The following is a 12,700-nucleotide window of genomic DNA, read 5'->3' as shown; positions in this document are numbered from 1 at the left end:
TTAGATTTAAAGGAATTCAGCCCCTCCTTATGTGCAATAAGAAACTGACAGCGTATATTTTGGGTATCACTTGATACCAGGCTGTAATCTTATGGGCAATAATTTGAGATAACAGTTGCTCTAAATAAATAAACATTGACTCAATGAGAGGACAGAAGTATTTAACAGTAATTACTGCTTTCCATAAACTAGCTTCTTCTCATGCCTATGGTAACTTTAGGTAAGAAAACAGGAGGAAATGTATCCCAAAGAAGGACAGAGAGTGAACAAAAGTGTACTATGGATCCAGAATATTTCTTCTCCAAATTATATTCCACTGACAATATTGCAAGTAATATTGTTTAGCGTTTGCATCAAATTTTAATATTCTTTCTGCAAAGTTCTTATAAGGATTAATCAATTAATCCTCCTAGAATCCCTGTGAGGCAGGTAAGTAAATATTATTATCCTTATTTTACAGCATGAGAGTCTTTAAGTCATTAAGTACTGAAATTCTGCTCCTTGTTAGCACAAATCTGGAGTGACCAAATTTTCAGAAAGTGTTCCCTGTAGCGAAAGAAGGCTTATTTCAGCCATCTGAAATAACTTGTCCTACTACTTAAGTCATTAAGTACTGAAATTCTGCTCCTTGTTAGCACAAATCTGGAGTGACCAAATTTTCAGAAAGTGTTCCCTGTAGCGAAAGAAGGCTTATTTCAGCCATCTGAAATAACTTGTCCTACTACTTAACATCCTTGCCTTTGCTGCTTGGTAATTGTACATAAGCTTCTGTAAAACAGCTTGTTTCTAGAGACAGTCATGTAACTACCACATGCCTATCAAGCAGCTGTTCTGGGCCAATCAAGTAAGAAGTTACCTAGATAGTCAATGTAAAATTTGTTTTTGTGAAACTCCAGTTGGCCTTGGTGCAGATGGGAAACCTGGTCAATTGGGGGTGTGTGTGTGAAATCTATATGCTTATTGGTATGATTGATAAGTGATTAGCTAGGAATAAAATGCAGTTGTTGGGTTGATTCCAGGCTGTGTTAGTTTGATTTAGTTCTGATTTAAATTAGTGTGCCTGGTTCCATGATCAAAAGTCAGTGCAAGGACTCATGCTAATGCTATGGGTCTTTCCCCATTTCCTTCCCCCACCGACCTCTACCAAATCCATTCTGGAGGGTCAAGAGAACTCCCAGAACAGCACATTGGGGGAGGGGAGGGGAGATCATTCTATTAGGCAGGCAGAAATGCTTTTTGCTGATACAATGATCTCCTTAACGCCACTTTGAATTCCACTCAGTGAGCCTAAAGTCATGACTAAACTTGCTTTATTTATTCAATGGGACTTAAGTTCAACTGATGTAGTCTGGATCCAACCCATTGTTTGATTGCAATTCAGCTTTGAAAATTTAGCTCCAAGGTGTGGGATTAGATTCAATGACCTCCTAAAAAGGGGACGGCTGGAATGTGTTTCATCACATTTTTTAGGGCAGGTGAGGCTCACCTCTGGCTCTCAAATCTTTCTGGACTCCCATCATCCCTTACAATGCTGACTGGGGCTGATGGGAATTGAATTCCAAAAACACAGGTTAGCCATTCCTGATTTAGGGAGTAAATATAATAAAAGATATGATTCTAAGCACACTTACTTCAGAGCAAACCTATGAGTAAATGTGCAGAAGAGCAGGCTTCTAGTCTCTTGGATACACACTCTCCAAACAGTGGCCTATTTCTCTTTAAATGTCTCTGTATTGGGAAGTTAACTTAGCCTCTGTAGAATTCATCAGTGAAGCATTAGAATATGCAGCACAGAGAAGCTTCTTCCTGCTATTCTTGTACTCATGTCAGTCTTTTCTTTGTATCATCTTGGGGTTTCTTGCTTTCTTTTGGCAGAAAAGAGCAGTGAGCTTTCATCAGTTTTCAGTTCATGGCTTTTAATTATAAATGAAAAGACAGTGTTAGCTCCCCTCCCTGTGCCCCGCTTTTCTTCCCTGGCCTGAAATTAGAGGGCTCCTAGTGAAGCTTAGTGGTTGAGATCAAAGGAAAGTTGTGGAATAGTCTAATGTTGGCATAGCAGGATCTGTGGCATTCTGTCTCCCAGCCACTGGATATCTATGCAGCAGAGCTCCTGGGTATGTGGGGGATGAGATGAAAAACAACTTGTAAACACAAGAAAGAAAGAGAGAGCATCAGGAAGGTGATTTTGGTATGCCTGTATAACAATCCACACTTACTTAATATTTACTTTATTTCCCAAACAATCGGCATTTAATAATGTTATTCATTTGTAAACTAGGAACAGCTTTCATAGGTTTCCCAAGCCTTCTACTAGATTTTTACAATATCAACAGTATTAGCTGCTCTTAGTCCTTTCCTTGAACCCTTGTGTTTGGATGCCTTATCTTGAAAAAGAGGCAGCGGCTGTTGAGTCACTACCGTAGTGTGCTTATGAGTTAGAGCCCCTACCAGTAGCATCTCTGTATGGTTACAGCAGTGGAAACTTCAGAACTGGTGTTTTCAAATTCTCAGACCACGTGGAATGGAAATCTAGTCAAGTGAATTGCCTTTAGAATGATTCCTCAACAGAAAACATGCATTGCGTGGGTAGGCACTTCAGGGGAAGGTGTACCTGTTCCAGCTAAAAAGAAGAAATTGGTTACAAAACAAACTATAATTGTTCTTCATTGTAATTCCCCCCCCCCCCCCACTGTTCATGTGCTTTTACAGTGTGGTTTATAGGATTTGTACTGTGTGTGTGTGTGTGGTAGGTGGGGAACTTTGAGATAACATGAAAGGTACTTTATCAAAGAGAACTAGATCAAAGACCTTGTGTTCTGTTACTAATTTTCTTACAAAATATAAACTTCTCATTCTTTATATTGGCTTTGATGAGGAGCTGGAATTGTTGAACAGATTTGCAAGACTGACAGAGGCAAAGACTGAGAGTCCCCTTCTCTTTGTAGGCCAGGACTGCGTGTTAAGCCGAGCTTGTGTGCAAGCAAGCTGTTGCAGAGGTGAAGAATTTTTATCAGTCTAAGGGCCACACACACACACACACACACACACACACACAGTGAGGCAGCAGCAAAGCAGATCTGTGCTTGAGTACCAGAGGGATGCTTAATTAGCTCCATCCGTACACCACAGCCCCTCTCTTGGCTTGCTGCCCCCTCTCAATATCCTGCTAAGTGGCAGCAGTACTGCTTCTGGGAGGCTATTGCTGTGGCTTCACCCCACCAGGGAAGTCACCCCATTGTGACCTGGAAGGAAGGTATGTGTACTGGAGAGAGGGCATGGCTTTGATAGAGAGCCAGTGTGGTGTAGTGGTTAAGAGCGGTAGTCTCGTAATTTGGGGAACTTGTTTCAGCGACCTCCTCTCACCTCCCTTTTTGTATTCCACTTAATTACCTGTTTCAGCAATTCCTTTCCATCTTTCTCTATCTTCTGTCCTGTAATTTGTCTTAACATATTCTAACCTTGTTTTCCCCCCCTTTAATACATTAACAATCTATCTGTACCTATTTCCTTATAACATTTCTGCTAAAGCCATATAACTTCATTCCATCATTTTTCTAACATTCATTAATTTTACAATATTTCTGTAAATAATCTTTAAATTTTTTCCAATCTTCTTCCACCAACTCTTCTCCCTGATCTCGGATTCTGCCAGTCATTTCCGCCAGTTCCATATAGTCTATCAACTTCATCTGCCATTCTTCTCGGGTGGGTAAATATTGTGTCTTCCAATACTTTGCGATGAATATTATTGCTCCTGTTATTGCATACATAAAGAAAGTTCTATCTTTCTTTCGCACCAATTGGCCGACCATGCCCAGGAGAAAGGCCTCTGGTTTCTTCAGAAAGGTATATTTGAATACCCTTTTCATTTCATTGTAAATCATCTCCCAGAATGTCTTAATCCTTGGGCATGTCCACCAAAGGTGAAAGAATGTACCTTCAGTCTCATTACATTTCCAACATTTATTTTCAGGCAAATGGTAAATTTTTGCAAGCTTGACTGGTGTCATGTACCACCTGTAAATCATTTTCATTAAATTTTCTCTTAAAGCATTACATGCCGTAAATTTCATACCTGTAGTCCATAACTGTTCCCAGTCAGCCATCATAATGTTATGTCCAACATCTTGTGCCCATTTAATCATAGCAGATTTCACCGTTTCATCTTGAGTGTTCCATTTCAACAGCAAGTTATACATTCTTGACAAATTCTTAATTTTGGGATCTAACAATTCTGTTTCCAATTTTGATTTTTCCACCTGGAAGCCAACTTTTTTGTCCAAATTATATGCCTCCATTATTTGGTAATAATGGAGCCAATCTCACACTTTATTTTTTAATTTTTCAAAACTCTGCAGTTTTAATCTGTCTCTCTCTTGTTCCAAAATCTCCCAATATTTCGGCCATTTGGCCTCCATATTGAGTTTTTTCTGTGCCTTCGCTTCCATTGGTGACAACCATCTCAGGGTTTTATTTTCTAACAAATCCTTATATCTTATCCAAACATTAAACAGTGCTTTTCTAACAATATGGTTTTCAAACGCTTTATGTGCTTTTACTTTATCATACCACAAATATGCATGCCAACCAAATACGTTGTTGAAACCTTCTAAATCCAACACATCGGTATTTTCAAGAAGCAGCCATTCTCTCAGCCAGCAAAAAGCGGCTGATTCATAGTAAAGTTTAAGGTCTGGCAGGGCAAATCCACCTCTTTCTTTAGCGTCAGTTAATATCTTAAATTTTATTCGTGGCTTCTTGCCCTACCAGACAAATCTGGAAATATCTCTCTGCCACTTCTTGAAACAATCCATCTTATCCAAAATTTGCAATGTTTGAAACAAAAACAACATCCTTGGCAATACATTCATTTTTATCACAGCAATTTGGCCTAGCAATGATAACTTCAAATTTGACCATATTTCTAAATCCTTTTTCACTTCAATCCAGCATTTTTCATAGTTATCCTTAAACAAGTTCACATTCTTAGCAGTCATGTTAACCCCTAGATATTTCACTTTCTTAACCAATGTTAATCCTGTTCCCTCCTGGTACTTCTCCCTCTCACTCACAGTTAGATTTTTCTCTAAAACCTTAGTTTTCATCTTGTTCAACTTAAAACCTGCTACCTGTCCAAATTCTTGGATCAGTTCCAGTACCCTTTTGGTACTAGATTCTGGCTCCTGTAAGGTCAATACTAGATCATCAGCAAATGCTTTCAGTTTGTACTGTTTAGCTCCCACTTGTATACCTTTAACCAATTGGTCCTTTCTAATCATATTTAACAAAACCTCCAGGACCGATATAAAAAGCAATGGAGAGACTGGGCAACCTTGTTGTGTCCCTTTCTCAATTTTAAACTCTTCTGTCACTACATTGTTCACAATTAATTTTGCCTTTTGTTCTGAATAAATTGCACCTATACCATTTTCAAAACCTTGACCTACCCCCATCCCCTGTAAATTCTTTTTCATAAAACTCCAAGAAATATTATCAAAAGCTTTCTCCGCGTCCACAAACATCAAAACTGCCTTAGTATTGATATTCACTTGTAATTTTTCTAAAATATTAATTATGTTCCTCGTATTGTCAGACAGATGTGTGCCCGGGAGAAAGCCCGCTTGATCTTTATGAATTTCTTCTAGTAGCACCTTTTTTAGTCTTTTAGCCAAAATATCAGCAAAAAATTTATAATCCACATTAAGCAGCGATATGGGGCGGTAGTTCTTAAGCTGTGTCTTTTCAGTCTCTGTTTTTGGTATAAGTGTAATGTAAGCTTGCTTCCACGACTCTGGTGCCCTTTTCCCTTCCAATATTTCATTACAGACTTCCTTCAATGGTTGTATTAACTATTCTTTCAAAGATCTGTAGTATCTTGAAGTCAAACCATCCGGTCCTGGAGATTTTCCCAGTTGCATGTTCTGTATGGCCGCTTCCACTTCCTGATCCGTTATTTTATAATTCAACATTAACTTATTTTCCTGAGAGATTTTCTGTAGTCCATTTATTTTCAGAAATCGATCAGTGTCCATTTCTTTCTGCTTCTCCTGTGTATAAAGTTGTTTAAAAGACCTCTGGAAGCACTTTCTGATCTCCACTGGGTTCTGTATATTTTTTCCTTCCACAGGCAGTATGGAATCTTTTACTCTTCTGCAGAGTGCCACTTTAAAGGCTTTTCAGGCACTAGTGTCTAAGGAAAGCTGACCCAACCCTTCACCAGTCTTCAACTTGTAAGGGCTCTGGGGTGGGAAATTGCCCAGTTGGGGGTAGATCAGAACTAGCCAGCTCTGTGTTGCTAGCTTGGAATGAATGCAAACCCAGACATTGCTTGCACAGCTGCAGCTAAGCAGCCCTTTGGTAGTAAGTAATAAATATCCTCACCACCACCATGTTTGGTTTGTGTCTGTCTGTTTTGCATGTCTGACAAATTGATGGTTAATGAGAATATTCTTTTTATAATGTTTTTTAAAAATATATAATAGTACAGTGACACTCCCTAAGTCAGGCTGCTTTTCTTTGATGCCCTTAGACACTTGCATATAAAAGATGACTGTTTCATAGTGTTGTGATGCTCCAGGAACCTAGTGTGCCTTTTGGGGATATACATGCGGGGAGACAAGAGAGTTGTAACTTTACATATATATATATTTAAGAGTAGCCCAAGAAAGAACTATCCATCTTGATTTGTGAGCAGCTAAGTTTAAATTCTGATTCTGTAACTTAAGGGAACAGCAATCCAACTGAGTAGTTCAGGAAGGAAGGTAGTAATATAGATTGGTGCTTTGTAACCTTAAACACTTTCTCCATATCCTGGTTTCTGAGTAATGTTGCTGTGCTAGATAGTTCTGTTGAAATAATCCACAAAACATTTGGAAGCTTGAAGGGATAAACATTGGAAGTCAAGGCAGTGCTTTGCTTCATGAGCTATGAATGATAGTTAGGCGATTTTGCTCATAGAATGATGTGAACCTTTCAAAACTGAGATAAAGGAGAACTTGAATGTAAGAAGGGGCCCTTTCCAGACATTTAAATCATTCAGGTAGCAGGTAGCCTTTTAGTGTCCAACCTTCATTTGAGGTACCACAGCATCTGGTGTGAAATAAGATTGTTGTGCTTAGAAGAGGTGCAACTGGTGACATGAGGAGCTAGAATTCAGATACGGGAATGAAACTTATCTGTCATCCCTACAGTTGGTTGCTGTATGCATTGGGCAGGCTTTTAAAGAACGCTGCATTGAACTCAGTGGGACTTATTGTCAAATAAAGATACATAGGATCAACTGTAAGACATTTTGGGTTTTAGTATGATATTTTAACATTGTTACTTGCTGCAAGTTTTTGGAATAAGTCAAGAAAAATATTTAAATTCAAATAATTTAAACAATCTAGTCTTCTGGTTGATTTAGCAGCAGATCAGGAGGGAATGGAAAGAGACTTACCTTTTTTTTAGCCCACTACTAATTAAGCCATGAGAAATTCCAAAAATGATGCTTGGATATGTCTGTTCTGCAGGACCTGTTTTAAATGTGTTTGCTATTCACATCTGTAAAAAAGAGGGACCAACAGCATGAAAAGTATATATAAATATCCAAGATGGTTGAGTAAAATGCTAGCATAGCGTGATAACTGAGTATGCCACTAACCATCTCTCTCTCTCTGTGTTTCTTTTTGCAGGGCTTGTGAAGCTGGGGATTCACTGTGTAACATGTCAAAAAGTTGCTATAAAAATTGTCAACAGAGAGAAGCTCAGCGAGTCAGTGCTAATGAAGGTAATTTTCTAATGGGAGATCTGGAAAAAAGAGAGAGAAAAGTTTTTGGCTCAGTGGTTTCTCTTCCATGCAAAATTAATATCTTTAATTATGTTTAACAAACATCCCTGTCAGTGCTAGGGTTGTGTTTTGCATAATACTATTAATTCAGGACTGGGGGTGGGGAGACTGGAATTAAAGAGGGGTGTGTGTGCATGTGCTTTAATTAAGAACAAAAATTAATGTCCAGTAGTGGCAAAGTAATTTAATGTAATACAGTTAATGTCTAGGTTGGGTTGATCTAAGTTACACCACAAGAATGGGGCTGTTCTAGTTGCATTATTCTGACAGATGTGAGCATCTGGTCCTGGGCTGTGATTATTTCTGTGAAGAACCTTTGTTCTTTGAAGTTGGAATTTCCCTCATTATAGGTGGCTGAGTCTTCTGGGCTCACTATTGGCATAGGAATGCTCTGAAACTAGATTTTGCATCAGTGAGAGACCTGCTCAGGCTTAATGAGACTGAGAAAGGCTGTTTCATTCCCTGTTTCTAACAATATTAAGAGTGTATATCAGGGATGGCTGGAAGATAAATTTAATAGAATTGTTGTTAATGGAATACTTTTGATGATACCACTAGTCTGTATTTACCAGAATGTGTGCTTCTTTTCTGTTTGTGCTTTTAAAATTTAAATTCTTCATCCCTAACAAACTTCTGTTAGAAAGAAAAGATGAACTATTCTACTTCTAGATGAATTTAGGAACAATTTGGTTATTTCATGGGTTTTAAGAAATATCCTTTCCTTTATAATTGTCTTTATAAGCATGTTGCATCCTTACAGCCCCTGATGTCCAGTCCAGGCAGCAGATTAGTGGAGAGTTTTTGTCTTTCCCAAATGTCAACTTACTCATGGAGTCTAATATTTTATGTTCATTGATACACTAGTGAAAATATGTAAGCCATTAATTTACATATTAATAAATATATTAAACTCTTGTTAGGAACTCTATTTACAGGCAAAATGACTGAGGCAAGTGCCCAGTGTAAGTTGATTTTCGTTGCATTTGGTTGTCTCTGACTGTATTTACCTCTTTTTTTTTCTCACTCTCTTACCCAGTTTAGTTCAGTTTATTTTTTGTGGCTAAAGCTTTTTTATTTTGTATATTCAGGGAACTGGCTCCTTTTTTCTGCAGCTGCTCTTCATTTGAGCAGTGCAGAATTGAGAGGCATTTGGTAAAGTGCTTTCTAATCATAACGTAATACTATCAATATTTCTAGAGAGAATAATTCAGAATTGAAGCAGCTGGTCTCAATTAACAGAACTGCTGCTGTGGAGATGATACATGGGCAGGCATGGTGGAGAATGAAACTGCAATAAATGTGTAATTTGAGTCTGCATTGCCCTATCTAAGGGACTGGGTTGTGGGTGGATTGCTAAGTGTAGGCATATGGATTATTCTCTGAGTGTCCACTTGGGCTTCCTAGCCTCCTAAATTCACATTTTTCACAGCTCTTGCTTTCAAGATGATTCTGTAACATTATTTCCAAGCAGCCTTTATTACTGGTGTCGAGCAGTTGACTAAAGGTATGACTCTGAGGCCCTTGTAATGCACTGGGAGAGTTATACCCTTGCCAGGCATAAATTATCATTTCTCTGCTAGAGTAAGTGTGTAAATTTGTTCAGAATTGTTTCTCTGGTACTACACTTCTGTAGAAGAGAAAGTCATGCAAGCCTGCTGTGCCTATTAAAGTATATCTTTTCTTAGTACGCTTACACTTTGCAGCCAGTACCATGATCCATTGCTACTGCTGCTGAAAGCAGTTCAGGTCAAGGTTGAAAGTGAAACAGCCTGAGGTTCTACATGTCCTGAAGTGCAAGGAAAGAAGAGCTGTACAATGTACACTGTTAACAAAATGTTGTGGGCAATCTCTCACATCATGGTTTCTCAAATATTGTACTTAACAAGACAACTTTTCAGGTTATCCCAAGTAAAATATGTCCTCAGTTCATGCTTCCATTGAACTGAGAAAAGTGGGGACTCATATGTGTTACCTCTGGTCAAATGGGCAAGTTTTACACGCATTTAGAACCTCTTGATCTCACCACAAGGGTGATGAAGTCGTTCCCTATTAAGATGTTGAAAGTACAGTATAAACGGAGGTGGAAACTTTCTAAAAAGAATCTTTACAGAAAAGCAAAAGAGGACTTCTGCTGGATCATACTAAAGGTCCAGCTGGTCCAGTAATCTGATGCTAACACTGACCTATCAGATTCTTCTGGAAAGCCTAGTAGCAGGGCGTAAAGGTATCAAAAGGTTGCACTATATTTTTGGTGTCAGGTTAAAACTTTCTTCTGTTTCTGGCCATTTGATGGCATGTAATTGGCTGGGTTTGTTTTTTTTACTTATTATCTTTCTGTTTGTTTTTGGTTAATTTTATATTCTGCCAGTTTTTCTTTTATCTTTTTATGGTGTGTATGCTTTTAGTATTACAGAGATTGATTGGTATTTTATTGTTTAAACTTATATTTTATAGTTCTGTAAATTGCATTGGGTCTTTTTTATTTTAGAAAGGCAACTAAGAAATGTGATGAATAGTACTAATAGTTTTGTCTCTAGTGTCTGGTGTTCAGAGCTACCCTGCCACTGAACATGAGGATTTCATTTCTCCAACATGGCTTCGTCGGCACTGATAGGACCATCTCTGTTTGTCTGATTCCTTTTGTAAAAATATGCTAAGGTAGTTCCATCACCACATCTTTGGACAGTGAAGCATACATACATTTGTTCATTTAGAACCACAGCCTTAGAATACTATTTTACTCAACAAAAACCTTGTGTGTATGTGGGAGTTTGTGGGTGTGGGTGGGTGTCAGTCTTCAATTAAAAACCAGCACCAGGACTGCTTGTGTGGCATGATGATTTTCATGATTAATTGGTTGTCAGTGCTGTCATATTGATGCTCACCCAGGAGATTTGAATAGCACTTGGGGGGGGGGGGAGGAATTGCAACAAATAAACAAACCACACCCAAGCTATCAAATCTTCATCTTATCATATGTATTTTCTATTGTTCTCACTGAGATATGAATGTGCTTATACATTGAGCCACTATTTTGAGGGTTAAGGATGTGCCCATTTTAAGCCTTTCTGTTTTTCTGGAGGAGAGCAGATTAGGAGTGTGTGCATGTCTGTGTTGCATGTTTGAGAGCACGTAGGTGGCGAATAAACTGCAGAAATGATTGGCACTCATCAAAGAACTCAAGTGCACATAAACATTCATGCTCCCTACTCTGCGACCCTAGTTTGTATTCCAATAACAACCCATTTATCTCAGAAGAACTTCATGAGTGAGAGTCTATCCTCTGAGTTCAAAGAGATAAAAAAAAATATATGTGTGCGTGCATGTGTGTTTGTAGGGTTTATTTTTCCTGACTCCCTTTCCTGCTCTATGGAAGCTTGGGGATCTATTACTGACTGTAAAAGAGAGTGTGTTGTTTAAAATCTGAAACTTGCAAGTGGCACTGAGAGCTCACTTGTCATCTGTTTGAGCATTTAAAGAAGTTGGATAATTGTGTGTTGTTTTTTTCTGCAGAGAAGACAGACTCCCTCCTTTTTTCCCATCCCACCCACAACTTCTTGCACTTCAAATTATTCTTTAGAGGGGAAATTAAGCAAGAATCATGAACACATGCTGTACCTGTCAAGAGAGCAAACCTGTCAACAAGCCTAGGACATCTCACTCTAAATTTAAAATGATGGGTGAATTGATTCAGTTGAGCAGATTTCAAGACTGGTTTGACCTAAACCCCAGACATCTCACTTTTAGAGCTACCCAGTGACAATCAGGCATTGTCCTTTGTATAGTCACATTCTGGAAGATAATGGATTTTGTATTCCTTCATGTACCACTGAGACTTCAGTTAGTATATTATTTGAGAGTCTAAAAAGGCCATTTAAGTCATTGTTGGTCTTTTAATCACGGTCTGTTAATGCCTGACCTAAAGATAGGACATGATGTTCTAACAGTCCTGGTTCATTAAGACAGTATGAAATAATGAAGATGGGCAATGCCACTATTCCATATTTTCTTACTACTGTGGAGCTGATAAAGCAGCAAGCACTTCCTCTGACATCCTTCCTTCCATTCAGTCACTTTGGCTCACTTCTTAATTCTAAAGGCTTTTCTAGGTACCAACACAGAAAGTTGAACAGCAAGTATGTCATAGCAGAGGCTCATCACAGCATGGGAGCTTGCTACAAGGGTAGTTAATATATGTCACTGCTGCTGGTGGGTCATCCATGTTGATCCTATAAGTTTATTTAGAGGAACAGAGATCAGCAGAGATACCTGGGGAAAAGTAGTTCAAATGTAGATGCTGTGCCAATTCAACATGCCTATTGCTCACAAATACCTGTGGCTTGGGGTGCCTTAAGTGTCCTTCTACTTGGGCAAGAATTTTTATTCTACTGTTTCATAAAATTTAAATACCACTTGACTGTAAAAAACAACAGCCCTCAAAGCGGTTCAAATAACCTTGTAGGATCTATGTTACTCCTAGTAGAAGAGTGGAGACCTTAGCTAATAGTTAGCTGTTAGGTGAATCCGCTTGATCTGAGAATGAGAAGAACTTGCCCTAGGTTCAGTTTTCAATTGTTTAGCTCTTCCTTGGACCATACAGGTGTTTCCCTACCATACCAGACATTGTTTCAGTGCATCCAATATATGAATAAGATTCTCCCATCTTCACTTCTTGCCCACCCATGTACAAGCTGGGTGCTGCAGTTTTGTGGAAGCCTAGCCTGCAACATTCCTCTGGGTGCTGCAGTTTTGTGGAAGCCTAGCCTGCAACATTCCTCTGAGAGTTCAGGCTCCAAAACTGAAGGTGCTTGCATTTTGGGTTAGGTGAGATTTAGTTATCAAAAGCAACATTGCTCTGTTTTGAAGAAGCTG

The 12,700-nt window shown here is 38.7% G+C and overlaps 1 protein-coding gene across 14 annotated transcripts in view; it reads left to right on the top strand.

Moving 5' to 3' along the window:
• Nucleotides 1-12,700, top strand: part of BRSK2 (BR serine/threonine kinase 2) — a 390,734-nt gene that overhangs the window by 201,602 nt on the left and 176,432 nt on the right. For all 14 annotated transcript variants that reach the window (XM_079988290.1, XM_079988300.1, XM_079988297.1 and 11 more), the window contains exon 2: nucleotides 7,674-7,768. In XM_079988290.1, the coding sequence (XP_079844416.1) occupies nucleotides 7,674-7,768 (95 nt within the window). The remainder of the gene's footprint in view (nucleotides 1-7,673; nucleotides 7,769-12,700) is intronic.

This window comes from Podarcis cretensis (assembly GCF_951804945.1).
Source record: "Podarcis cretensis genome assembly, chromosome: 1".
In the NCBI taxonomy this organism is placed as follows: Eukaryota; Metazoa; Chordata; class Lepidosauria; order Squamata; family Lacertidae; genus Podarcis; species Podarcis cretensis.
Note: the sequence above shows the minus strand (reverse complement) of the source record. Positions and strands in the feature narration are given on the sequence as shown.